At 37.7% G+C, this 27,733-nt stretch overlaps 1 protein-coding gene across 1 annotated transcript; it reads left to right on the top strand.

Annotated features, from left to right (window-relative positions):
• LYPD6 (LY6/PLAUR domain containing 6) lies at nt 1-25,512 on the top strand. Its single transcript, XM_053471571.1, has 5 exons — nt 1-91; nt 15,203-15,386; nt 17,214-17,312; nt 24,662-24,792; nt 24,943-25,512. Exons 2-5 carry the CDS (start codon nt 15,269-15,271, stop codon nt 25,105-25,107), a joined length of 513 nt encoding a protein of 170 aa, XP_053327546.1. The 5' UTR covers nt 1-91; nt 15,203-15,268; the 3' UTR covers nt 25,108-25,512.
• The last annotated feature ends 2,221 nt before the right edge of the window (nt 25,513-27,733 follow it).

The following is a 27,733-nucleotide window of genomic DNA, read 5'->3' on the forward strand; positions in this document are numbered from 1 at the left end:
CTCGGAGTCCGCATCGTATCGCTGCACACGGGAGAACGGGGGGCAGTTAAAAGCCCCGGACAGCTTACCGTCCACAGCACGCTTTACCCAGGTGAGTGGGCTCGGGGGGTGCCCGCCGGCTGCTGCTTGGGGTAGTTTTTTTTAAAGCTTGATCTAGACGGGGCAACAGATCCGATCCGGAAAGTTCAGGGCAGCAGCAGATGAAGCTGCATTGAGAGCGGGGGTGACATGAATGCCCTGCAGAATAAACCCCTGTCTGGGGCAGTTTAAGGGGGTGAGGACCTCATGATCCCAGTTATCTGCCTCCCTCCTTGCCATGGAATCCGCACATTAAATCTCCTCGGTGCAGGGCTGCTGATAAAAAGTTTGCTACTTTATAACAAGATGTTTTATTATTCTAGATAAATAAACAAACTTTATATAATGGGGTTTATGACGATCATATTATTTATGTGGATGTATTTGTTGCCATGGAGTTGGGGCCAAAATGTAACATTATGCTCTTTGCCCCCTCTCGCCTAACACCTGCCTTCAGCACTTGCCCCATTTCAAGTTGCCCTGACAAAGGAGACTCCTGGACATGTTTAAACATATGTGATCTGGTGAAATAACATTATCATATTACCTGCCGGAGCTGGAAAGCTTAAACTGGCCTCTCCTGGAAGCCCATTGTACATGCTTGGAGGCCCAGAGTATTTCATCTGCTTTACTTATGATGCAAAATGAATGATTTTGACCCCCGACTCCCGCCGTCCGTCACACAAACCGTACAAATTGTATTCCTGGAGATTTTAAGATGTATCGGGCTTGGAACGCCACACTTTGGCACTTGGTTTAAATGCGTTATTATTATGTGTACCCCGTATTATACAGCACTACAGTGTCTGCTGGTGCTATATATATATATATATAAATTTAATTCCCTGTCCTATTTTTTATGTGCAGTGAGTGCTCAACTATATAAAGAAATATACTTAAGTAGTAAAAATATATTTGCATATATTTGTTTTCGATGTTTATTTGTGCAGGTGCCTTTGTTGTACTATTTGATGAGCCGTAAGACTTACTTATTTGATATAAATAGTGGTTTTATATATATATATATATATATATATATATATATATATATATATTTAGTTATTTCTCTCTCTCTCTCGCTATATATATATATATATATATATATATATATATATATATAATTTTTATATATATATTTTATTATTTTACATAGAAAATGTGCGATGTGAATTGTACCTGCATGTAATTGGCCTCCAGACCTGAAACTTGATGTTATAGCATAAAATTATTTCTGTGTAAGAAAACAACTATTGGCTTGGTGCCTGTGTTTGTGGAGACGTGTTTGTACATACGTCATGGTAGAGCCTGCGTATCACATGTTTCATATCATTTCTCATACATCACAGGGTGCCCAGCCCTTCCGCATATACCTGATGAAAGCTAAACGCTTTGTGGCTTAAAACTTGCTCTTTAGCGGAAAGAACAACACATCAGTGACAGCGTTAACATGTTACACAATGCGCAGACTGCGTGGGGGCCGAGAATGATGGGAATTATAGTCCACAGCAGCTAACATGGGAACAGTTATGGTGTAGTGTGGCATGAAGGCAATGCACAAAGTCACTGCTGAATATTTAAAAAAAAACATGATTTGTTTTTTTTCCTGGTAACTTATTTCAGTCTTTGTCATGGTTTTTACATGTCTAGAGCTGTGGAGAAAACATGAACATTGGAATAATAATTTAAAAAGTGTAAAAAATATTTTCTGCAAGGACAAGTCTGTTCTCCCGTATCCGATCGCCAGCTGAATTTTTCATGAAAAGCATTAATTTGATCATTTTAGGACAGAATGTGTTTAAATTTTGGTATTTACGTGGTTTTAGGTGTAGTTCCTCCCGCATGTGTCTGTATGGTCACTAAATATGTCACCTGGGTGTCACTAGTATTACCACTAGTACAAAAGAGTTAATTGTTCAGGGTTGTTGGGATTCAGTTCCTGGTAGCAGATGAGAAACACTCCCAATAATCCCTCTTTATTGTTGATTATCCCATAAAATCTATCCTTATTTTACTATATATTATGCAAATTAAGCCTGGGTAACTTTAAACCAGTTTGCTCCGCTGCTTGGGTATATTTGACCAAAAAAAAATGAGTCTTTAACAGAATTTATTTTCTTTGATAGATCGTAACATCTTATACCATGCATTAGATTTCGGAATCTCTGAGACAGACAGGATTTGTAATTTGTATCAAATAATAAAAAAAAAACTTGTGCTTTGTAAAAACTCTAATATTCCTCAGAATATTTCCTTTATTGTTACTATTAATATATATTTTTTAAATGATTATTAGAATTTTTTTAAATTATTATTATTATTGCTCTGGAGTTGCGGCGTTCCAAAGAGCTGTACGACGAGCAGACGTCACTTACTTGTAATCGGTCACATTACAAGTTTAAACAAACTGGAACAATAGCGGAAGACTTAATCCATGTTCTGCTTTGTCTACCTTTCACTTCGTAAAACAGTTACGCTTTCACGTGCGATGGATCAGGCTTTAAGTTGTCAGGCCTTGAGTTGGGATCATAATTGGCGGATTTATTTGGTGTTGAACCTAATGAAATATATGTGAAGGTTCAAAGAACGCTTTTTTATGAAGCTTCTACACATCATCTAAAATCAAAGCCAACGAAGAACAATAGGAATGAGTTAACAGCGGCATTCTATTTAACAAATTTCAATTTTTTTTAGGCAATAAAAAAAATTCAAATCCAGATTGTAGGATATCAGATTCTATTTGGACTTTCAGATCACTTTTTTTTAAGGATAGAATGTTAACTACTACTATTACTACTATTAATATTAATAATATGATTGTTATTACGATTATTATTAATAATAATAATATGTTTTTTTTTTCCATAGATAAAGGAGAGACAAACTGATGAACTTCAAATGTTTGAAATTAATCCTAAAAATAGAATAAATCCATTAGAATATATAATTATTATTACAGTATTATTTTTGTCTTTTATTTATATAGCTCCAACAATTTCCGCAGCTCTTCTTACAAAACTGGAACTAACAGACTATGACGAACAGATACGTAAAATAAAGAGGGCCCGATAATGTTATGTATTACTTTCAACAACAAAAAACACTTTTTATAATGGTTGTTTTTTTTTTTTACTGGGGTGACTTAATTTCCCATTTAACTTAGGAGGGTTATTAGAAATGCATATTACAGGTCCCATTAAAATCATTGCTGCCATGTATGTAGCATTTTGGCGGATCCCGACGCAGCCAATAAGAGTTCTCGCGTCGGTGAAAGTGTGTAGGCCTAAGATAAGAAGACATGAAAGTTTGTACTTCCACGAATGTTTTTTTCCACTTTATTTTATAAATATGCTTTATTTGATTTAAGAAGAAAACAAATAATTAAGTATTTGAAGAGCTATATTGTAGCAACACTCTATACAGCTGGATAGGAATGAGTTAACCTTTCATGCTCCAAAGAGCTACTCAACACATTGAGAAATCTGCTGGCACTTAGCAGGTTAAATGGAAGTGGCATCTTTAGTTAGCGGCACCGTTGAGTTATGAATGAATTGATTTGGTTCCTTAAGTCGTTATTCTTTCTCATTCTTCCCTGCGAGGATTTAAATACGGCTGAGTTAGCTCGTGAAAGACGTTCCATCAAACAAAGTATCAGCTTCCTCTGTGCTGCGTGTGGCTCTGTCTTACATACTATCATGTTATCTAGCCGGCCACATGTACATACACGATAACCACACGTGTGCATAGGGGTCTAAAGCAGACATACCTCTGTTATTACTTTCCTAGCGATACGGCTCTAAAAGTCATCTAATCTTTTCTTTGGAGATTTTCCATGCTGTAATTCTCGTCTTGTATCCGCTTTTCTGCTATATGTATTAAACCATATACGTACAGCACAGCCAAATATACTGGATCTTTAGAATTTAAACATATAAATAATATTATATTATTTTTCTAGAATAAAAGCTTTGCCTTTTTTAGAGGAATAACAATGTATACATTTTTCTGGATATTACTTAATATATGGTATTATTTCTTTATTTGTTTTCTTATTTTAAAACCTTGTGCCTGGAAATCAAATCTATACATTATTAGCATATTTTAATTTAGAATATCAGAATTTTGCTTAATAGTCTTAATACTTAAAAAATTAGATATTTATAATATTAATTTTAGATTTTATTCTGAGCCATTCCATTGGATAACTTTTCATGATAATATTAATTTTAGATTTTATTCTGAGTCATTCCATTGGATAACTTTTCATGATAATATTATTTTTTGATTTTATTCCGAGCCATTCCATTGGATAACTTTTCACGTTCCATATATTCTAATGGATTAGCTTGAAAAGTGATTGACAGTGGAAAAGTGCTTTTTCTTATTTTGAGCCCTCATACCCCCATGGAGGCAAGTGCCTGTTGAACGAAGCGATTCATTTCTGCTCGTCTGCCTGAGGATGTTTAGCGTCTCCTGAATGTCTCTGCCTTCATAGCAATGAAAAATGGAAAAATAGTTGGATAATGGGATTCCTCGTATATTTTGACTTGGCCGTATTCTAAAACATCTCTCGGAGACGCACGCTGATCACAATGTCAGATTTTCTGAAGAATGTTCACCTGTGTGGTCCCAGTTCTGTAATCAATAATCAAATCGCCCCCAGAACATGATAAGAAAACACAAAATGTTTGGTTTTGCCTGTTGGTCTTGTCAGTTCCTTTGATCCTTATAGACGAATCTGCCCTTTTTTTAATTATATTTATTAATATATCGGTTGCGATTCTCCCTTTCTCATTTTCTTATCGCCTACTGTAACGCCTAAGCCCTGCGCGACCTACGCTACCTTTATACTGTGACTTTTTGGGGGTGAGCGACCCTTCTCCTGCCCCTTGCCAGCCCTCCCCTGATACCACTAAAGTTTGATGAAAGCCGAGTTACCTTGTTTTGTGACGTTTGCAGAGTTTTCTTTATCTTGTTTGCAATCCTTTGTAAATCAGGTAGGCTAGAATTTTGCCTGCGGCAGAGATAGCAGCGTTTTCTCTAATTACCTGTTAGCCAAAGACGCCATTTAAATGTGAGTAGTGTAAATACCTACAGCTATTCATTAAACCAATTGATTTTCTTTGTTACGTAGCCATGATAAGCAAAGAAACAATAAATGGGCAGCTTTATTGCAGTTAGGGTTTTTTTCTGTTGTTAGCATTAATTACCGGCCAATTTATAGGAATGTGTTTGTCCGACGGTAAGCGGCAGATCTGAGTCACCCTCCTCAGCAGTTGCGTTCCCCGTGTCTATATATATATATTCTTAAGCTCCTCATGTAAATCAAAGAATCTGCAATTCTCTGTGAGATATCATGTTACTGGTTCATAGGGACCTTAATTCCCCTCTTGTTAATTTAGGAGAAACTTAAGTTTTATTTAGAAGAAGCCAAGGCCTGCCACGATGTGATAGCGTGATTCAGTGGGCGTTTATGTATCGCTGAACAACCAGACGGCCGGACTGAACAAAGACACAAACCTTCCCCTTTATAACTGTTTATTTCTGAATTCTTAAGTGCTTTGCAAAATTTGCATTTCATTTTTTTCTTTCCATGTGAGAAGTCCTGAAATATACCCTGGACAAGCTCTGTGTTATATCCTGAAAGTATGTGTCACCAACATGGGTTTGACCTGGAGCCTCCGGGTGAAGCCTGGCTTCTCTGGGTCTCCGAGTCAGCCGTCACCGATGTCCCATCTACTCCCTGTCCACTTTCCTCTGATCCCCACGCACAATTCCTCCCAGAATCGCCCCCCATGCACAGTAACCAGAAGAAAGAGTAGCGTATTCTGGGAAGTTCCTATGAACAACCCATGAATTCTATTCGGTAAGCACTACATATCATCTTACTTATTAACATATCTATTTTCAATGATCATCAAAAAAAATAACTTTTATATTCATGGTCTGTTAAAGTAATTATCTCTGTAAATAAATAAATTATGAATATCAGAGATTAGGGCAGGGTTCTAATTTTCCTCAATAAAAAATTACTTTTTTTTTATTGTGAAGGATACGCCATCAAAATAAAAACAGAAGCCAGAAATAGTCATTTTTACTTTTATTTACAAGTTACAAAACTGTCAGATAAAAAGATTTGAAGTAATTTTATATGTAAAATATATGCGATTCCGTGCGTCTCTTTAAATCATTTGTGAAGATGACTATAATCCCTTTTCCCGTTGTCTAAATCACGTTATGAAAACTTGCAGCCTCTAATTATTTTGACATGAGAGACATATCAGAAATGATTGTTTCCTGTAAATGTGTAAAAAAAAAGAAGAGGGTGTTATGAATTAGATGATTTCTCCTCATTTTCGGGCATTTTTATGTATTTTTTTTTGTTTTTTTTATGTGCTTGACGGACAGCCGTGGATCTCCAAACTGAATAATTATAGCCTTGATTTGCTGATACCAGAAGTTTTTGTCCGCAGGGAAGGTTGTGAAAACCGACCATTGTGTAGCTCATCCTTGAAACGGGATCATTTGCATGACAAAGAGTTGGCCGCGACTATTAAGCTGCACCTACCTGTCATTTCACTTCAGTGGCCTTTCAGCTGCGGGCTATTCAGCCCTCGTATGCCTGTTTGGCTAGTAGAACGTTTCACGCAATTGATTGGGTACAGTCCTTTCAGAGAAGCGGCGGTCTTTTTTTTAATGTTTTTTTTATGTACGATTTCAATTCAGAGGATAGAATTCTGTCTTCTTCCAGATGACATCATGAATGTGGAATTCCGGGGCCATCAAAATAATAAAGATGGAAGAAATGCCCATCACTCCCAGCAGTAGAGATGGGTCTTTAGAACTTAGTGGGATATCTATCTTCTATCAGTATCGTTAGATTGATTAGAGGTATATCTAATGTCTAAGATTTATTAGGAGTCACACTTGAATTTGCCGATGATATTGTATATTTATCTACACATTAACAGAAATGTTTTTTATTATATTATTAATTTGACCTTTGCTGTCTCTAAATATTACGCTTCATGACCATAAATGGTTAAACGACGCCACAAATATTACAATCAAATTCAAAACTCACAGCTCAGGTTTAGTTTACCGCTGGGAAGTTTTAGTGGGGATTATTGTTATTAATATCTACGGATTTATATAGCGCCATCCTATTCTGCAGCGGTGTACAATAGGTAAACAGGATATAATAACAACGCAATTAGGACTTACAGAAAGAGGAGGGATGGAGGGATCGCTCGAGCTTGCATGCACATTATTTCATGCAGAGACCATAGTCATGGCGTATGGAATGAGGTTATATGTTTACGTTCGGCTTGCTGCGCCATCATAAATGATACGAGGCAATTATGCTTTAAAGAAACCATTTAATTACCCTGAAACGGGCAAGTGTCTACATGTCTGCAAAGATCCTTAATTAAGAAAGCGATGATTCCTCGCCGAACCTGCTTACAGAAGGGTTTGTCCTCTTCACCTGGATCTGACACACCATTATTAGCGAACGCGAGCCTTTCAACTGCAGCTGAGCCTTCAGCGCATTTTGAGATGTACAGCTGACTCACCTCGATGGCGCATGTTCCGACAAAAGGCATTGGAGGCCTTTATGCTCGAGGCATGTGGGACACAAAGGGTTAAGGTATTTGGGTAACGAGAAATAGTAGATTTTGTGGAAGTGTGGACCAGGTGTCGACAAAATGTCTATACGTGGAGTCTATATGGAAGCCATTAGCGCCTATGGGTGGAAATGTCCACCTCGAAGGCCTTTGATGTCTGCTCCTGGTGCATGACTGTATACTCTATGGGGCCGATGCCTGACGGCATACCTCCCGACTTCTACCCCCGGAGAATTGGGATGCCAGGGACGGAGTTCCTTTTGACTTTGTGTGTTTATAATCCCTGGTTTCTTATGTGATGGCTGAGGATGATGAGAAATATAGTCCAAAGGCAAGGACAGGACTCCACTAGAACTTTTCTCTCTAGACCATGGTCCTGGAGAGGTTTGGACGGCATGTAGAACTCTTTTGCGTTGTACCATAACTCCGATAACTCTCAGCAAGTAGGTATAATGGGAGTTGTAGCCATAGGCGTGGAATTGCGTGTCTTCACCAGTACTGCCATACTTAAGATTACTTGCTCAGGTGAAAAGAAAAAAATATTAAAAAATAAATAATGATATCTGCTTATTAAAACTATCCATTGTTCCAGTTGTAATTGTTAACCCTTTGTTGTAGGAGAAAATGTGCTGTGGCAAAAGCTATTGTGTGCGGACCATTTAAAGGGTTAAAGGGTTAGACAAACAGAATTAATTAACGTGCCGGTTACAGGAAAATTACCCCTTTCAGCCAGCAGAGCAGGTGGAATAAAAAGCTCTCCGGTTGTTTTGTTATTACGTTTCGCTGGATCAGCTGCTTTTCGCGGGTGTTATATCTTTCCGTCCCTCCTCAGGCACAGAAGAATATTTTTATTCAGTTATCAGATGCCATTTTTTATTATTATTTCTGAACACATGGCAGGTGTTTGTTGTATTTACAGCACAAATATATTTAAAGGGTCCGACATCCCTTCTAAACTAGAATACATATTAAAATACTGAAATAAAAATAAAATCACTGCAGGTGCCCTTTTCCGCCATGGTCTGACAATTCTTGTCACCGATTGGCTGCCTGAAGCAGCCAATCAGTTGTGAGATAGCAGCTTCTTCTGCGAGAGGGGTCTGGTAAGCCCTGGATAATGTATAATTAATGTGGGAAAATACCTTATCATTTCATGGGATTTATGTACAAAAAAAACTCTAAATATAAAGGCATGAGTTTTTCATACTTCAGTTGCTGAGTATTCTAGAAAATTAATTCTAATTTAATTCTAATTTACTAAAAAATAGCTGGGAAAAAAAACCCGGTGGATATTCTCTAGCTGTATTTATTTTGTTTATGACTCATACCTTAGCCTGTCTGTATCGAGCAAGACCACAACATTACATCAGACCCCTAAAGCCCTTTGCTTCGAGGTAATGTTTAGAGTACATTGTCTAGTAAGAAAGATGAAACAGAAATGCTGTTACTTTCATTCAATGTCATCATCATCATTATTGTTACTAGTTTTTAAGAATATTTTTTTTAAAATCGCTGAATAGGGACAAATTTACAAAATTATAAAAAATAGCTCTGGCATGTATGTGTTTATATCTATATATATATATATATAATGGAAAAAAAATAAACAAAAATATTAAAATTTGTATCGATGTGTTTATATATGATAAAAAGTTAATAAACAAACAAAACCTAACTTGAAGAAGTGTTACTAGGGGTAAGTTCTAGGTCGTACCTGGTTGCTGTTCCTGTGTCTGTTAATGCATTAAAATATTTGCCTGGGGCAAAGAGAAAGGGATTAACTAAAATAATGGACTGACATTTTTGGGCTTGTAATTATTAACCCAATTTCCTAAAGAACGTTACGATCATTATCCTGTTCTAGTTTTCTTAATTCTGTTTCTATCCGAGGTCATTTTCGTGTTTTTTTTTTACGTTTTGTACAGAATGAGCATTGTCAACGAAAACATGGCAGTGTGTTTTTCATTGAAAATCCTAATTTCAGCCCAGCCTGATCAGTCTGTTAATCAGATCCTGATCCGTACGACGTGAGCTTCAATTAGCAAATATTCCACGGTGCATTCGGTTTCAGTGCTTTGCCTGAATTATAATAATATATAATTTATGTATTATAGATGTTATATTTCTCTGTTACTAGCAGAATAAATGGCATCGCTCGTTTTGTATGTAATGCCCGCTTATTCCTTAAAAAAAATGGTCGTTATTTTATTTTTCTCATTTTCAGATTATTTATTATTATTTATATATAATAATTTATAATAATATATACTTTAGGGAAAGAGGGCTCGGCTCCCAAGCTATTTCTGCTATTGTCTAGTTGATAAAACTTTTTTTGTGATGCCCCTTGAATACATAGGGTCTTGCTGACCCCATAAGAAAGCATCATAGAGAAACCTAGCATTTGACGGCAGATAAGCTCTTTGGTCTCACCTTAGATTGAGGAATGTGGAAGGATATGTCTATCCCATGCGTGTTTAAATTCCCTCACTCTACCACTTCTGCTGGGAGACTGCTCCATGTGTGTACTACGATCTCAGTAAAGTAAAACGTTCTTACAACACGTTTCAGTCTCTTCATGGAGATGAAGTATCGGCCTGCGTATGGCTTTTTGTAACTTTTTAAAAAGTGTCTTTTTGTTGGTCAAGAACAAGCTTATTTTGTGGGCTTCGTCTGTAGCATTTCACCAGCATTGAATTTGTATGAGAGTTACGCAGCCATCCATCTGTTGGGTACCTTATAACAACTAAAATCCATTTCACTGTAAAACAGTGATTCCCCCCCCAAGAATTATTTCCTTAAAAATCCTTAAATTTGGGTACATGAAAAAGTTCAAAAAAATAAATAAAAAAAATAGACCATTATACGGTATTTGATATTTGGTTAGTCTTTTGTGGTCCGGTCCTGACAATACATTTTCTGGAACTTCTCATATTAATGTGTTTTTTTAATAGTTTTTTTGTTTAATTTTTATAATGATTATCTAATTCTGGGGTAAATATGTTAAGCTTCCCATGCAGATGATTTATAAGAAGTGACTGCACTGAGATCAGTATACAATTTAAATAATTAAAATCTGGACATGAGTGCTTCACAATCAGAAGATTAATTTGTCCCCTGATTGTGTTTGACTCGTAATTATGCGTTCTTAATTGAGGCTGGCTTGTGAAGGCTTAGCCCTCGCGGCTCAAGGTCCAAAGGACAGCAAGGCGTGATGGAGTGGAGCATACCCATCTGTCAAAAAAACTGAATATGGGGATCTTTCCCACGACACGACTCAAAGAACCCTCCAGTAGGTACATTTTAAACGAGGTTCCTTTAAAGGGAATACAGTCTTCAGAGAATACGTTATTCCTTGCATAGAATTTATATCCATTATATTTAACAGTGTAACATTTTTCCCGTTATACTGTTTGTTTGTTTTATTCAGGAGATTAGTAATGCTGATTTTTTTTATTGTATTAATAATTTCTCATTGTATATGGCCAACGTTATTGTTTAGACCAGAAGCTGTTGATTACCCTTTCTCTGATACTTGAACAGTCCAATTTAGTCAGTGGTGGATTAAGACCATCTAGGGCCCCTAGGCACACACACAAATAAATCAGTTTACCTCTCCGGCATGTGGCTCCTCTCCTCCCTTCGTGCCATGGGAGCTGCCATGACCCTAGCACCTGCCCGTGTCTATAATAGCCTGTACAGTGCCAATACTGTCGTGGACCATCCATTAGAGCACCGGCAGCCCCATGAGATTGAGAGCCCCTAGGCACTTGCCTTGTGTGCCATAGGATAATATGGCACTGAATGTTGTCTCTCTATAACACGGCTTGAGACTGAGAACCCTTTGAGCCTAATGGGAATTGTAGTCCACAGCAAAATGAGCACTAGAGGCTGGTTTGATTGGAGATGCACGGGACGAGGCTGAACCACCGAGAAACAACCCATTCTTCTTCCATCTTTGCATGAATCTGACTTGGTCTTGGGCCTTCTGAGGCCCTGCCATGGTCCTCTCTGCTATTTAGACCTTGTGACCCTCTCTTCACATTAAGAAGTTGTGTTTATATTGGCCAATCCTTTGACCTCCTGCTGACACTCATGTGGCTGGAAGGGTCATCATGACCTTCAGTTTGTAGACCACTATTTCTCCTATTAAGCCTGGTCTCTTGGTTACCAACTTCCTCTTTGCATCTAATTAGGTTATTGTCCCCAAAGGATGTATGTGTGTGTCTGTGGGTGAGTATGTGTGTGTTCTCTTGGTATAAGAATTCCAGCATATTGTCACAAACAACCCTTGAGCTTCTCGTTTTCTGTTGCACAATATAAAGTCTAATCTAATCGACCGGATTTTTTCTATAAATAAATATACATATATATATATTTTTAGAGGTGGTAGCATGAGTTGTACTCTCTGAACGCAGCTTTCAAAAGGTTAAGCCGAAGCCCGGACTGATGCCTACTTTAGAGAGGACATTCACCATGGAGATATTATTCGCTTGACTTATTTGAGACCATGAGATTCTGCGATGCAAATTTAATCTATACATTGTAGATCATACTGGCATTTAGAGAGTTAATAAATAATGGCTTAAATAAGCTGAGAGTTTAACCCTTTAGGAATCTGCAGCTGTTCCACATCCATAAGACGCTTCATGAAACAGGAGCTGCCTATGAAATAGGTTCTTCCGTCTTTGTTCCTGGGAATGATATGCTTCTGCTGACTAAGCTCTTGGCAACAAAGCCTGCGTGTCACCTCCGAGCCAAGCCTGCGGCCGGCAATTGTATCACTCCCTGGCCTGCTCTGTACTTATTTTACTGCCGTGGCGGAGCGGAGAGTTAATCCCATAACTAGCAATGTGATGTTTGTATTGCAGTTAAAGATGCAGACTCAGCAACAGGAATTACTATTCACTGGTCCTCTAACTTTGGGGAACTAGCATTTATTTGTATATGCCTTTGATATAAAAGACCACCTGGCTGCACCAGAACCCTTATAAGCCCCATATCAGATGTGTTTGCTACACCGATCTATTGTAGGACTGAGCAGGACAGACAGATAAATCCTCTTGGGTTGCGCGTTGAGTGGCTGGTAAGTGAGAGACGTTAATGATAGCTATCTGCTTCTTCCAGTTACACACTGCAATGCTTTCCAGAAATAACTATTTGATCGTGTAAAATTTTGCTTCATTCGTAGTATTTTAGGGAATGCTCAATTGTCATGTGACTGGAAAGTAGGCATTGATAGGTTGTTGTCATAGTATCTGAAATATGCTTCTTGAACATTTTCATGCCTTTTTTTAATGTGATTGAAGATTCAGAGTAAAGAATGAAATGACAGATCTGCCAGGGTTTGCTTAACTTACTAGAAAGTGGATTAATGTTTACAGATTGTAAGCCCCAAAAACACCTTTCTGTGCTATTCACAAATCCAACACACATTATTTACATAAATCTTTTATAAGTAAAACATGGTTACTTGGGCTTAGACTGGAAAAAAATGGACAAGGGGGAATTCTCATGGCACTTCTCCAGTTGGTGGTGCCCAAACCTTGAAGTGTTATGTACTAAAGCCATCCCTGAAAATTTGATTGACCACCACAAGGTTTGGGCAGCCATTGCCACCCAGACCAGCTTTCTCTTCAACGAGGTGACTTGGTAACACCTCCATAGAATGGAATCTTGGTCCACGGTCATACCCTCTTCCCCACCCTGCCCGCAATCCTCAGGTGTTATTTCTGCCCCCAGGCCGCTTTATCCGTGCCCCCGGAACTGTCAGACGTCTTTTATTGTATTATAGTGTGATTACTGTCGCTGCTCTGTATGCTGTATGGCGGTCTGTTTTGTTATAGACGCTGTATGTAACTGTTAAGCCTCTGTGTTACGTAGTATACAAAATTCAATCAAACCGGATCCAAAGAACATTAATCCTACAGAATGAGACTAATCCTGCTCTATTTTTCTATTATGGATAATTCGTCTTTTCTGATTTTTCCCCGATGGCCAGGGTCGTAAAAACGTTGCACGTCCATTGCTTGTATCTTTGCCGTTAATGGAGCATGAGATACAGAGAGTGATAGAAGATGAAATAAATCATTTCGGTTCTATCAGAGAACATGATGTTTTTTATATTTTGACAGGACTTTTTGGGTGCGGTGTATCAGGAAAAACATTTGGGGAAAACGTGCCAAGTTAAATAGCACTGCAGGTAAACCGAATGCTATTTATGTTCCTGTTATGAATAATAACATAGAATCACGTTTTGTGCCGCTTGTTATTCCCAGAAATATCAAAGCAACAAGATTAGGAAAATCAGGGCAACTAAACACATTTAATACGGGATGAGTGGGTACACGCTTTAACCCCTTCATGACAAAGTCTGTACATGTACAGGCTCACAATGCATTGTCTTTAATGGGTTTAAGGACAACCCGTTGTCCTTAAGGGCTTAATACATGAGAGGAACCAGTCGGCGACGTATCCCGGTCTAGGCCCAGGGTGGCAGACCACAGTATTATAATAATTGGACCTGTGGCCAAAAATGAACGTTTTATCTGATTTTATTGGCTTGGTAATTCCTGCGATTATTGAATGCCCAACCTTTGATCGCGTAAAACTGTGCCTCAATTATAGTTTTTTTCCTGGAAACACTTAACGATCATGTGACCGAAAAGTAGGTACTCCTAGGTTGGTAGAAAAAAATATGAAAAAAGATTAAAAAAAATATTGCGCTCCCAGTACCGTTTGGAGGTGAACGTAAAACTTGCACTTGTGGGAGCTTCACGGTGCTCATTGAAGGTGCTTTTGAAGTTGTGGGACTCTGAAGCCACTCGCAGACCCGCTCTATGTCTCCGTGCTATCTGATCCTGACTGAGTGCTCTGATTCATATCTCTCTGCGACATCTCTGGGAATTAAATCGTGTAATCAGATTCGTTATTAGATGAGCTATGTACCAGCTCACTGCACAGATGGCTTGCGTGTCCTATTATTTATTTACTCAACACTTGGTTCTTTGAAAATATTGCCAGGAAGTTATTATTTGTTTCTGGTGTATATTAAATAAAATAATATTTAAAAAAAAATAATAAAAAATACAATTATATATTAATTTATTTATTACTCTTTGCCAGCATCAGATTTTCTAGGTTATCTATAGGGTTGTTGCATTTCTGATGCAATGTTTTGTTTCTTATATGTCCCTCCTGTCGTAGCGTTATATCTGTTGCATGTATAGAAACACTGCCCCATTTTCTGGTAGAATTCCATGATAGCTTGGATTTTATAAAAAAAAGCGACAAACCCCATATCTCCATCTTTTGAGAAAGAGTCAAACCCTTGTTCATCTTTCTAAAACAAATAATAATCGTTTAAGGATGGTGTTCCAACAGCCTCACCTCTAATGTAACCTCCACCTAATTGTCCTACGAGTCATCTCACTCGTCCTAGACAGGACCGGAAGTATTTACAGTACAGTTGAGGTTTCTGATATATTTTCTGTTCTTATTCCTAGGGAAGCTGTTCTCCGGTTTGTAGAATGGATTGACAAGTGGCTGCATGATTCCGTCGCCCATCTGCAATGGAAACGTGGCCGGCGGTGGCCTGGGTTCTACTGCTCGGTCTGCTAGCCGACTGGTTTAAAAGCATTGAATCCAGAGACTTCACAGTGCAAGATATCATCTACCTTTATCCTTCAAGTAAGAGAGATCATATGTTGGGACATGAAATATGGTTATGAAGAAATCATCACCGTGTTGTCCGGTGTTTTGTGATATAGAGTTAATTATATTTTTTAACAGAATGAAGTCTGTATTTCAGACAAGAAGGGGAATCAAAAAGTTCTAGAAAATCCCAGGAATGTATTTTGTTTTTCATTGTTATGCATTTTAAGGTATTAGTCTTGATGATCATAGATTAGGCTGACTTGGTACTCATTAAAATTCTAAATTAAGTTCATCCAATTCTACCGTAAAGACATTTCGGAACATTCTGGAGGCACCCTATCTTATTCCTAATGGACGGGAGGGGGAAATGATGTCTGCCGAGGGTCGTCAGTCCTCCAAGCATGGAAAAGACTTTGGAATATTCTTGAGCTAATATTTGTGGTTTTCTAGATATTCCCCAGGCAGGGTAACGTAGTAACGGGCCAGAAGCACACACTCTTTACAATTAATTGTGAGATCTAAGGACAAATTAACATTCCCTCACAGCTGTTGTGACAACTGTCTCCAAATTCTCTTGTCTGTGGGAAATGCTTTGAAGTCATCGTGGGGAAAAATTCCATACATCTCTCCGGAACCTTGACAATCCCCCCTTTTGAGGCGTATCAGACGCAGGATCAGTTAACCGGATACGGCAGCCTATAGTCACATAAAGGCTCCTCTCCCAAGAGTCCTACCTGCCTCAAGAATAGCCGAAGAATATGACAGGGTCTCAGCCATGTGACGCTATGCTGTATTAACCTGTTGGGTCCTGGAATGCATTTCAACATGCAAATTTCTGTACTGTCCCATAAGGGGTTAATGGGTATGGGAATAAAAAAACTAGGGCACAAGGGGGAAAAACTTCCCCCAGAATTCTTTACTAGAGGCAACAGTAAGCCCCCTAGGATATATATATATATATATATATATATATATATATATATATATATATATGCCATCTTCCTCCATTTCTACCACCATATTACCAGCTGCTATGTATGCAGAACATACCAGTACCAGATTTCCTGTAATGCAGACTTTTTTTGTTCTCTAAAATGTATATATTTTTTGCTGATGGTTGTATTTCGGGTGAATATGTATTGGTATATGCTGGATTCTTACGTCAAATACATACAGAAAATTAAATAAAGAGAGACATCCCAAAAAAGGCAGATGCAAACACTTTATATGCATAATTGAGTCCTAGCGGGAATTAATTTTAGAGGAAAAATAGATTCCGAGTGAACCAGATCACTATTCATTTTAATTGAAAAAGTGACACCCGGGTTTGGGCGATTCGGAATATAAACAACCGTGTTCATTTAGTAGATGATTTATACAACAAACAAAATCGATGTTTGTGGCGTGAGAGACGCCATTTGGGCTCTTCACACACGTAGAATGTCTCTCTCGTAATCCATATAATCTCAGCTCAAAGAGCACAAAAAGAGGTTAGACCGTCACCAAAACGCTCTAGTTCCTGGAAAGCTGTCTTTGATCCCCAAAATGCTGCAGTCATTCATCAGATACAAACACGGAATTCTGGATAAAGTCATCCATTTTTATACTGAATTCCAGAACAATAAAGTTCTGTGTTTGCATATAAATATATATAAAATATATTTACTTTACTTTACCATTTTCTTTGTCAAAATTGCTATGTTGCGCACTACTTGCTATGTCGTGTTTACCTGTTGTACAGCGCTGCGGAATATTGAGGCGCTATATATGTCAATAAATAATAACAATTTAAAACATTTGTTTGTTTCTGCTGATTTGTTGTCACCATCCGACATTTTGTTCCCGCTTTTGTTTTTGCAGCTACACCGTACCCTGGGGGGTTTAAGTGTTTCACCTGTGAAAACGCCAGAGATAATTTCGATTGTAATCGCTGGGCGCCAGATCTGTACTGCCCTAGAGGTACGTGCCGCTGCCTCCCAACAAATCGTGTTCCTTAATCCCATAATGGTCGTTGACAAAATGGATTTTTGACATCATAATAATAGCAGATTTGTGAACGCTGAATCCTTGTTATCAAGGTTTCTGATCACGTCTACACTATTGTTACGCTGTGCGATGAATGCGTTGTTATAGACTTCTAGATTCTCTAATGAGTTGACGTAAATTTAAATTTTGGGGATTTCCCAAAACCTGATTCTTTTTATTCTGAACGTTAGAAGTGCAGGAAGTGAAAAAAAAATACGTAAAAATTCTGGATTTTTGTTTCCTTTGATACTTTTATCATTCAATGTTTTCCTGCAGAGAATTCTTTATATAAGATTAGCGGGCAATTAACAATTTGCCTGGAGTATGGCTAGTCCATAACATACAATGCTGAATATATTATAATATTATTGTGTTGTATTTACATAGCACCAACATATTCTGCAGCAGTGTACACTAATGATGTACATAACAATTATTAGCCGTTTAAGCAGAGAGGAGATATAGAGGGCTTTGCTCGCCAGAGCTTAGAATATGGAGGACTCGCTAGAGTTTAGAATCGAAGATCCAATTGTTTGTGTGTTAGGTGATAATGTTCCGCTGAAATAATCTATCCCAACATTTAACAGTAGTGGGCACATGGTAAATGGTTTTTGACCCTCCTCCCATTTGACCGGACATGGGATAGGGGGTCATGGGGGCCTTAGGTGGGCTGTTTGCCCCTCAAGATTATTTTACTATTTCTACCTAAGCCATACCGCTAGGCACTCAATGGGGAAAGTGTTGAGGCTCAGATGGGCTCCTTGCCAACCATAAATCTACTATTTTTGATCTCCTTGTTACACTAGGCGCAAGATGGCGGCAAGGGGGGTAGACAGTTGGGTTTATACCACCCTCAAGGGCTTTTTATTATCCACCACCCCACAGCACACAGGGTGGGGGGAAGAGGGCAGCACTCTTCTGCCCACCTTGGTTAACAGGGGTCTTGAGCGTTTAATCATAAACAGGAGGTGAGACACACACTGGGAAATAGGATCAAGCAAATGGCGCCAATTAATGTGTAAAGTAAGGAATAATAAATACAAAACATAGTTTCACTTCTATAGAAAAAAAAAATCTCCAATGAAAATACAGCTTGATTGAGATTTAGGCACAGTCTTCATAAAGCATCTTGAGATGTATCAAAGAGATCCAGCTGGAGATATGAGTTCAGGTGGCCCTCGGATCATCTCTTCGTCTGTGCAACAGAATATTCTGATACCCATTAAACAGCTCTGATCAGATACGGAGTTTCTTACATTTCATTGGATTTATTCATTCTGAGTGCAGATGCACTAAAAGTTTTATTGGATACTGTTAAAGTGTAGTGTTTCCCCAAATTATCCCTTTTCAAGAAGTTACCTTGAGAACTGAAGGGTTCGAAATGTCTGCACAGTAGCGTGAAGACACAAAGACTGTCATTCTGATGTTTTTCCCATGGATCTGAGCCAAAAAAAAAAACTTTTTAAGTAAATAACAGAAAGGCTGCATGGCTGAGAATACCTCTTCTTGCTTTTATTTTCTCTTTTATTCAATGTCCACTGTAGGGTCGGCAAAAATGAGAATTCTTTATTGTCTGACTAAGGTCTAGTCTTTAAATAAGGAGTAACATTAGTAAAAATCCCTGTGTTTTTACTGTTAATGAGTTGAGGGGCCAATACAGTGAGGGGTTAAACCTGCATGGGGTGGCTTCGGAAATCTAAGACAAGACCAATGACCTTCTTGAGGTTTCATAGCTGGAAAAAAGGGCCAGACTAGATGGGCCAAACGGTTCTTATCTACCATCATAGGTTCCTGTGTTTCGAAATAATAGTCATAGGCTCCTTTTGGGAAACAATTCCCGGCATATATATAATAAATGTGGTAGGGTTTGAGAAAGAAAAGTTTCTAGAACTATTCCTGAAATGATTTTACTTTGATCCGTGTTAACGGTGTGTCTACAATTAATATAAAGCCTTAGTTGAAAGCTTCCAAGACTGATTTTAAACCACGCCAATGGTACCCTCGTCGTCTCTAGCTATGATTGTGATTGGATTCTGCTCCGTCCTGGCATTGCCTATGGTCTGGTTCATTAATGAACTCCGTCCCGTCTTATTGTTATCGCTGTCCACGTGTGCTCCTAAACCTCCTATGACTATGGTTGTTCCTCTTCGGTGCCAAATGCGTTATGTTTTTCTAAAGAAATACACTCTCTCGTAAGAATTATATTTCTTAATAAATCTTAATTTAGTGTTTTTTTGGTTATTTCATTCCAGTTTCTTAAACGTCCACCTAAACATCCTATTAAATTGATATCCTTCCTAGACTTTTAACTTAGATTTGGATAATTCAGTACGATCAACATAAGAAGAAAAATGGCTCAACAAATCCGCAATATCTGTAAATCTTCGCATTACAGCAGCTTTCCAAAAAAAATGTAAATGGATTAATTAATTTATTTTTTTGTTGCTTCCTGCGATGGCTAGCATGATAAAGAAAAAGCTTAATCTCTACGTAACTCAAGGCCAAAAGTTGTAAAGTATTCATTGAAGAATAAAGCACTGGAGGGGAGTTCTCATCTGTATGATTTGGAAGTTAGTTGGTTTATTGTACCTTCAGGGCTCAAACGTCTGTGCGGACTCTTTTTTTTTTTTTTTTTTTTTTACACCCTTTCACTATGTCATGACAAGAATATACGAGGGATCCATAAAATAATAACTTGTGGGGTGTGTGTCAGACCCTGGGTAGAGCAGTAGAATTTATATGTTTAATGGTATAGATTAAACATGCCCTTTGGGGTAAGCACAGATATTTGACTTATTCCAAAACGTACATATCTTATCTCAGGATATTAGATTTGCAGACCTTTTTGGCATTCCGGAATCTAATGTATGTAGGGTGGTTACAATAACTTGAACAAAGAAACTAAAATTCCACTAAAACGTTAAAAAGGAAAAGTTATACTATGCCCCAGGAACTTTTTTTTTTTTTTTTTTTTTTTAAAAAACCTTTGGCTGTTTTTCTAGGTATACGTTATAAAATTATTTTTTTTATGCGTTTGGGAGGAAGCATGTCTAGTAAGGATGGGAGAATAAATGTGGGCTTTAGGCTAGGCTTAAGTCCAAATACTAGTTACGGTCCAAATGGTCGGGAGACGCAGAGGTGGCTCAAACACTTCTTTCCTTTCAGTGAAAATGGGAAACTGCACGTGATGACCCTTGTCTAAAGTTGCGAGTTGGGTCAGATCTGGCACAGGTTCCATGTACTTTTTTGTTGTGTTGTTCTACACTATTTTTGCTTTTTTGTTGCTACTCAAGGTTTGCCCATTGATAGAGCCTAGAACGGTGGCCTTCAACTCTAGGCCTTGAGAGCAACAGGCCATGGCTTCTGCTCTGCGTATCCTTGCCTGTAAACAGGTCATTTTGTCGATTTTTTTATATTGCGATACTTTCCTAGACTTGGATCCAACTGGCCTAGAATAAAGATGGATTCCTGGAGGTTAGCGAGGCCACACATTTTGGAAAGTATTTTACTTCTCCCGCATCATTTGCATTTTAAGCTCCTTGTTTCTTAACGAAAGCATTTGTCTTTCTTGATGGCTGTAAAAAAAAAAAAACTTCAAAATGCTCCATCACTCAAACTTGCGTTACCCTTGTTAAGTTGTGACATTTGAGTTAAATATTACAGTTGACTTTTCAGGGAAGTGGCTTTTTTCCAGCCCATTTGTCTAGTACTCCATTATCTGCAGGTCAGTAGTCTCCCCATACTTAATCGCCTTCCGATTTTTTAGCTTTTGCCTCTCTCTATCTCGCCTTTACCCTGTGCTGTGACAGCTGCCGTGATTCATTACCGACCTGCCTCCTATCTCTCTTCACATGTGGAAGAGACTAATATGTTTCAGCACGTTCTTTTCCACAAGTGTCAATTTTCTTTTCTTTTTTCTTTTTTGTATCTATAGTAAATATCAGTTAATCATGTAACAGCTTTTGCAAAGGGTATATTTCCATCTGACTGTAAAAAAAAAATATTTATAAAGCTTCAAAAGTATGGAATTTATCACTGTAATGCTTTCTATAATCACAGTGAAAACGCGCAATATTTTTTTTACTATTATATATTTTTTTATACAAGTTACAAAAAGAGTGCGTCCTTAAGCATAGTTTGCTAACCTACCCTTAAATAATAAAATTAGTAAATCTCATTTTTACCTGCAGATTTTAATCAACTGTCAGCTCCTCCAAAGCAATCATAGTTCTTAAGCAAATAAAATACTCTTGAATACTTTAGACATCCAGAACAAATAATCACTTAGCTGTCAGCGTGGACCGGCTACACACACTATACACTCTGCCATTTAAACCAATAGAAATTTGTGAGAACTATTCCACTTCACAATACATGTCTTTTGATGTTTTTGAATCACTTTTCATACGTGAGAATTTGTTTTCTTTTTTGTAGCAAATCATAGGAATCGAATATCTGCTAGACAGATAATACAGAATTGTATATTTTTATTTCATTCTAAGATAAGAAAACACTACTTTGAACAAAAAAATAAATAAATAAATGATTCATACGGATTGCATGTATTTCTTATTTTTTTCCTTATATTATTTTTCTACTAATGTGCATTCATTAGTTATTGGAGTAAGAAAAAAAGACTTAACTCCGCCCCCAGTTGCTTCTACTGGAAGCAGGGAGCATACCATGGTATGCTTCTTCCAAATGCCCAATAGAACTCACATTCTAGCCAAAGGGAGCTGAGCTTCTATTTAAATCAACAGGAGTGACATCAACCAATCAAAGAGGAAGCCAGGAGATAAAATGTGTATATTTTTTTGGTAATTAGGAATGCTAAGCCTCACTTTTCTGACCTACACATGAGAAACATGCTTTGATCAATGAGCTTATTTATTATTATTACTATTATTTTTAATATTAACATATGGTTTATTGGGTATTCTATTTTCATGGTTAATAATACCAGCTATAACAGACCATTTAAGTTGTGTAATGATATTTCTTATTCTACGGATCTGCACCTATAGAATTATCGGCTCCAGGCTATCTAGTACTACCGACGCCTGGTCATAGTGACCTGGTGACATGTGATTATCCGGTGTCAAGCTGAAGGCTCATGTATGAGACGAGGGCCATGTCAAGTTGATGTTCCTCTTAGTGAAAGGTGTTCTGGAGTTACAACTGAAAGATCTCAGTGATGCCACATACACCCTGCTGTACTAATCCCCAATGACAGGTAGCTTAGTGCCTTTTTATTATTAGTGTCTTAGAAAACCCATCAGCCAAACTTGAGCTTATTGTTTTTTTCATGTTCATAGCGAGCAAATGCCAGCAGGAGAAATTCCTTTAGACTACATTTATTTTGATGTACTGCCAGGTGCCATTCCTAACTCATGCAGAGCTAATGAGATGTGAGAGCAAATTGTGGGGGTCAGCGTCTTAAACATTTTGGGGGTCATACTCCGGGTTACCTGGCTGCAGAGTAAAGATATCAGGTATTGCTCTTCATGGTGGTCTGGTATTGGAGCACTAAAATGATTGTCTCCGTCAGCAAAATGTTTCTTCAGTGGGCTTCTTCCATCTGAGGAAGAGATCACTGAGATCCAGAAAGCTTTTTTGACTTTGTGTTGGCTAAAGAAAAGGTACCAACTTTGACCCCATCCATGGGTTAGAAAGGCTTTATCGGTACAGCTGTTAACAGTTTTTTTTAAAAAATTGGAACCCTGTGAGAATTGTTTGGTTGGGATATGATGGGAGTTCTGGAGGTTCGCTCCTTGGAACATTCAAGTCCTTCAGGCCTCAGTAACTTTGTATCTGGCAGGGATCAGTGTATTGATACACCGCCTGACACATCTCACTGCCTTTCTTTATTGTGATACAATGCGGCTGGAATTCTGTGCCCATCAGACTTGTCTGTTTTTCATGGCTTTGTACTAGACTGTTGGGTGGAAGTTATTCAGCCTCTGTTTGCTATGTGACAGAGACAGGAGGAACGGAACAGACACAATATGGAGGTCATTATGTTAAAATAGGCAGTATAGACCAAAATACTTCCCAGCATGCATATGACCTCTTCTGTTTCATTACAATTCGTGCCACTATTGGTAAAATCCCTATGGCGGTGTATTAAACTATTTCATAAAACACAGGCGTAAGACACCTGGATCTAAGACGAGACCAAGGACTGATTAAAGTTTGAGTCTTTATAGCAGAAAAAACAGGCAGACTAGATGGTACCTATGTTTCTATGAACGTGTCACAGAGGATAATGGGTATACGTAAGCTATCTGTGACCGTATTGTCTAGCTCAACACTGGGAGCTCTGGACTTTCTTAAATATACTTTCAGAACCAATCACTTTTCCCAATTAGAGGGGCAGCATATGAAATGATTGTCATCGATAATTTCACCTCCAAGGAGAATTTAATAGAAATCAATAAAACCGACATTTGCAGACATGAAAAAATACTTGTGTTTTTTTTGTTGGGTTGCCAGGTAGCTGCTTATTAATGATTACAGGATATCTTCAAAGATTTGGGTAAATCCTTGGGGTCAGACCAGCGATTTCCAGGTCAACCTTCAGCTGCTAAATATAAAAATATTTTCATTCTCTCTGGCCCAGTTCATTTCCTTCCTCTATCAGGTTTCAGTGTTTTAATTGTAACCTCAAAGGCTACACGCCAGATATTACAACAACAACAAAATCATTTATTTTCCTTTACATTACTGAGCCAAAAAAAACACTGGATTATTGTCTTTTTGGAACATTTGATATATGTTTTGTTTTGTTCTAAAACAACAATATTTTGGGTTGTACAAAATAGGATGGTTTGAGTAAACATACTTGTTTAGTTAAAGGGACAGCTCGATGTCCCATACAGCCTCACCAACAACGAATGCGTACTCAAATATTTAGTACTTTAATATGGATTTGTCAACCTGTAGGAAAAAAAAAATAACCTTTAGGAAAAGCTGCAGCTCCATGGCTGCAGTGTTACCAACCCTTCTGTGGTCTGGTTTTCATGCTACGTTTGGTAGAAAACTGCTCCCATAACAATTGGGAGGGCTTTCTGTGCATGCGCACTGGAGGGGTTTTAGACCCCCTGGAACTATTGGAGCTGGCTGGTGATGAGTAGAGCGCGCATGTTCTTAAGCAAGCAGGAGTTGTCCTGCAAGCCTAGGAGATGGGGACAGTGTAAGAGGGGCAATAAGGGCCATGAATATTGAATTTTATTATTATGTATAGCTGCCAATACATTATATTGCATTTTTTTTTTGTTTTCCAGAAACAAAATATTGTTACACACAACACACAATGGATTCCTCGGGAGAAAGCGTATCGGTGACCAAACGCTGCGCTTCTCTAGAGCATTGCTTAGCTGCGGGCTGCCAAGAATCATCGCGTCGGGGTCAGAAGGTACGAATTCACAACTGTATCTCATTTTAAGATTGCAAGACACATGCTAAACATGTATTGTGGGGATGAAACACACCCCTTCACAATAATGGAATCCTCAGATAGACAAAGTATCTAGTTACAAATAACGAATTCTCTTCTTTTTGTTAGATATGCACTTCCTGCTGCGAAGGTAATATCTGCAATTTACCGCTGCCCAGGAATGAAACAGATGCAGTTTTTTTACATTCTCCTCTGAACAGTTCAAGAAGACACTTGATAAGCAGCGTAACCTTCTTATCGTCTTTATACATGTCGTGGTTTCTGTCGACGTAGTGGCTTTGGAAGCAGTTATAGGCCGAAATCCCCATACGGAGAGAGTCTGTTTACACCGAGAACCGACCGATAACACAGAGACGGTTCCTCTACAGGTAGAATTTTACTGGAATAGGCATTCCTGTTATCAGATAATGACTATTTTATGTCAAATACTTATTGACATAAGAATTTCTGTATGGACTTCAATGTGTACCCCTCCAGGCTCTAAGCACTTATACTATAGAAGACAATCTCACATTGTGCGCATGGAAAAGGCGACCCGACCCAAGGATAAGAGGAACTTGAAGATCAAGGATGGAAGCGGACAGTGCTAATATTTAGTAATCGTTCCCAAAAAGTTGACTCTCCAGTGAGTTACCTTACTTTGCCCCTTTTCCTCTGTATTTTAATCATGAAAGTAACCCCCAACGATTGCCCTTTTTAAGGTACATTTGTATATTAAAGGAAACCTAAAAATGGGTCGAAATTAATAATTTTAACCTAAAACCATTGTTGAGGCTCTTTGGTTTCTTTTGCTTTCTAGATTTACAAATACTGTTGATCAATGACGTTTGATATACATGAAAGCTTTAGTTGTAGCATTCACCGTCTCTAGATCAGAACTATTACAACCTCATTAGTGTGATTTACAGGCAGTAAAATTGCTCGTAAAACTCAGCCCTCCCTTTTAATATTACCTTTATTTTAGATCAAAGCATCTTGGCAAAGCGTTATTCATTCCCTGGCACCGGGACTTAAAACGCGCGAGCCCTGCCATTATAGTTAATTTACTTAGAAAGCATCCGTATATCCTCTAAAGCTTTATGATGGGCCTGTTCAAAGCAAGTGGATTAAAGTCATAGTAGAGAATGTGGGGAAAATAACCCCTAAATAATAGTGTAATAACTTTAAAAAAAACAAGATATTTAAAAGAAACTAGTACTTTTTTATTTTATTAAACTCATTGAATGTACAGACTCAGAGTACCCTTCCTGCTCTTACCAACATTAACGACCTAGCGTTTTGTCATTAGAACAACTTAGGCTATAGGCATATCTAGGCAAACCAACATAGGTCCAACTTCGGTTCCAGACATAAAGTTAAGCTCCTCATCTTTAGTATTTTGGACCTTGCAGGCATCTGTAGATGTCCCTTATGTGCAGAGGACCCATGTAACCTGCCCATCTCCACCTATTGACCAAATCAACATTAATGTTTGCATAAGTGTATAATGGTCAACTTTTCTCATATCCCAGTATTTAAAGGAATATTGTGCCCAACTCAAGGCTTCTACAGGCAGAAACACTTTAATTTACACTAAACTATATGAAAGTATATATAACGCAAAGTCAAATATACATCGGAATGTCATCGGAATGTCATTCGGCTTGAGTATTCTTCATTTTATAGCAATTATAAAAAGCCATTGGTTCATTCATTCGCATCTGTGAATCTTGGTCCATGACAGTGAGTTAAAAACCCACTACCTTCTGATTGGCTGAACAAAGCCAATCAGAATTGTTACAGATGCATCAATTAAATTGTAAATAACTCTATAGGGATCAATTACACTGCTACTATTTTGCATAGAATAGGCAATAATGGCATTTGTTAAAGAATTTTTGTTAATAATAAAATGTACAAAAATCCAAACTAGAAGGTGCATGTATAAAAAAATGTCAACAGCAAACATTATATTATATTTGATCAGTAGTAAGAGTTTCTTGGAGTTTTGGTTAAATTTTCTCTAATAAAGCACAAAAACATGCGTCTTCCTATATATAGGGCTTGCACGACTGGTGCCTGTGTGCCGAACATATACTGTGCCGACTATAGCCAGAAAGTATGGCTTATGCGTTCTGTGTTTAAAATATAGTTTAATGAAACTTTGACAGACTGTATGCGTAGTATAAAAACACAGTATTGTAAATATATCAACTGTAATACAGTTGCATTATTGCCCTGATTAATAAAAAAAGGTCTATTTATTTGTTTCAAATATTGTATAAATTGTAAATAAATATTGGCATTTTTTATGTACACATTGCTTGTAAAATAAATGCCTCTTTATTATGTGTATGAAAAATAAACATCTTAAAACTTTGTAATTTTTGGTGGTTCATTTAAAAAAAACTACTCCATCTGGATCAATGTACATATTGATAACTTGGAAATGTACTTTTTTGTATGGAACTATAACTGACTCTATAATTCATTACAGAGTCACAAGACCGAAAACACAGAAATCCTCGCTAACACCCCATTTTAGTAATTATTTTAAATACTTCATTCCTACGTTTTCTAAATAGGACTTTAATAACATCTCGCTGCTTTTGAAAACCAGATCATCTACTTTGTGTATCAGACGTTTAATTGTGAATGACTGCTAACAATTCGGGGGACGGAAAGCCTTTCATTAATGGATTATCTAGTATTTTGGGTTTTTCTTGGGAGGTTAAAGTGTCTGTTTCATGTCTTCTGTTTACATAAGGGTTATGAACAGGGCATAAACTCAGATTAGGATCTGGATTAAAATCTTAGTTTTAATAGAATACATGAAAAAGCCTCAGGTGGTAGTTAAACTACTTATATACCGCATTAAAGAGAAGAGCATTAACAAGAACCTGCTAACCAGCCTTTGAAA

This window comes from Spea bombifrons, chromosome 7 (genome assembly GCF_027358695.1).
Source record: "Spea bombifrons isolate aSpeBom1 chromosome 7, aSpeBom1.2.pri, whole genome shotgun sequence".
Lineage (NCBI taxonomy): Eukaryota > Metazoa > Chordata > Amphibia > Anura > Pelobatidae > Spea > Spea bombifrons.

Bases quoted from the DNA above. Each gene is read 5' to 3' on its own strand.
- LYPD6 (XM_053471571.1), top strand. From the start codon at position 15,269: ATGGAAACGTGGCCGGCGGTGGCCTGGGTTCTACTGCTCGGTCTGCTA. The intron at 17,313-24,661 runs GTACGTGCCGCT...TTTGTTTTCCAG, and splicing joins AGATCTGTACTGCCCTAGAG to AAACAAAATATTGTTACACA. The intron at 24,793-24,942 runs GTACGAATTCAC...TCTTTTTGTTAG, and splicing joins CATCGCGTCGGGGTCAGAAG to ATATGCACTTCCTGCTGCGA.